The sequence below is a fragment of the Monopterus albus genome, unplaced genomic scaffold, assembly GCF_001952655.1.
Source record: "Monopterus albus unplaced genomic scaffold, M_albus_1.0 scaffold350.1, whole genome shotgun sequence".
In the NCBI taxonomy this organism is placed as follows: domain Eukaryota; kingdom Metazoa; phylum Chordata; class Actinopteri; order Synbranchiformes; family Synbranchidae; genus Monopterus; species Monopterus albus.
Genome location: NW_018128230.1, coordinates 95,894 through 96,719, shown reverse-complemented (window position 1 = coordinate 96,719; position 826 = coordinate 95,894). Strand labels below are relative to the sequence as shown.

Sequence of the window (826 nt, the reverse complement as noted above, 5' to 3'; positions counted from 1 at the left end):
ATAGCCGCTACTTGAGGGTCCTGCCTCGCTTGCCGTAGGAAACACGGAAAAACTGCGGGCATGGTGTTGGTCGGTTAGCATGCTAGCCGTTTTAGGCTGTTTATTATCATGACAAAATGTTCAGTAACACGCTTTATTTTGTATGTTGATGAGGGAGAATGTGGCGGGCATGTGGCTAAATAATGGGGAGCGTTTTTGGGAGAACGAGTAGACCTTCTCGTGTAACGGAGCAGGACAAAGCAATTTTGGTGAGCTGACAGCGGCTGTAGCTGCAGATTAGTCCCGTTAGATGAACACAAGCTGGCTGCAGAACTGTGGCAATATGCGACAGTGATTATTAGACGTGTTTTCCAGTGGATTTTAGTCATAGTTAGACACATTTATGTCTGTGACAGCTGTTGTGATGAGTCCTAAGCGAATATGAACAAATAGGAAATACATGTACACTGTAATGGAGTCAAAACACACAAACGTGATTTTTATTGACACATTGTTACGTACTAACTCCTTTGGTCATTTGTGAGACTGCATTATATTCTCAAGTGTTACAATATTAACGAACATCTTAAGTAAGGTTTTATTGTTGCAGTACAAACAATGGACACCTGTGCGTTTCCATTGGCATTTTTACCAACAATATTTAGTATTATACAGATTAGTCAGCTATGTTTTTATTTATTTTGCATTCATTTAGATGGTTCACATAGCCTGTATATTGCTACTTTATAAAATATATCTGATTTTGTGATTTCTTTTTCTAGCAATTGAAGCAGCAGAGAGATCAGCTGAAGCAGTACCAAAAGAGAATCACCCTACAACTGGAGAA

At 39.5% G+C, this 826-nt stretch overlaps 1 protein-coding gene across 1 annotated transcript in view; it reads left to right on the top strand.

Annotated features, from left to right (window-relative positions):
• The first annotated feature begins 6 nt into the window (after window positions 1–6).
• The window catches only part of LOC109974832 (charged multivesicular body protein 6-like), a 9,110-nt gene continuing 8,290 nt past the window's right edge, over window positions 7–826 (top strand). Inside the window, exons 1-2 of the mRNA XM_020625240.1 lie at window positions 7–248; window positions 762–826. Of these exons, the coding sequence (XP_020480896.1) occupies window positions 183–248; window positions 762–826 (131 nt within the window). The 5' untranslated portion in view covers window positions 7–182. The remainder of the gene's footprint in view (window positions 249–761) is intronic.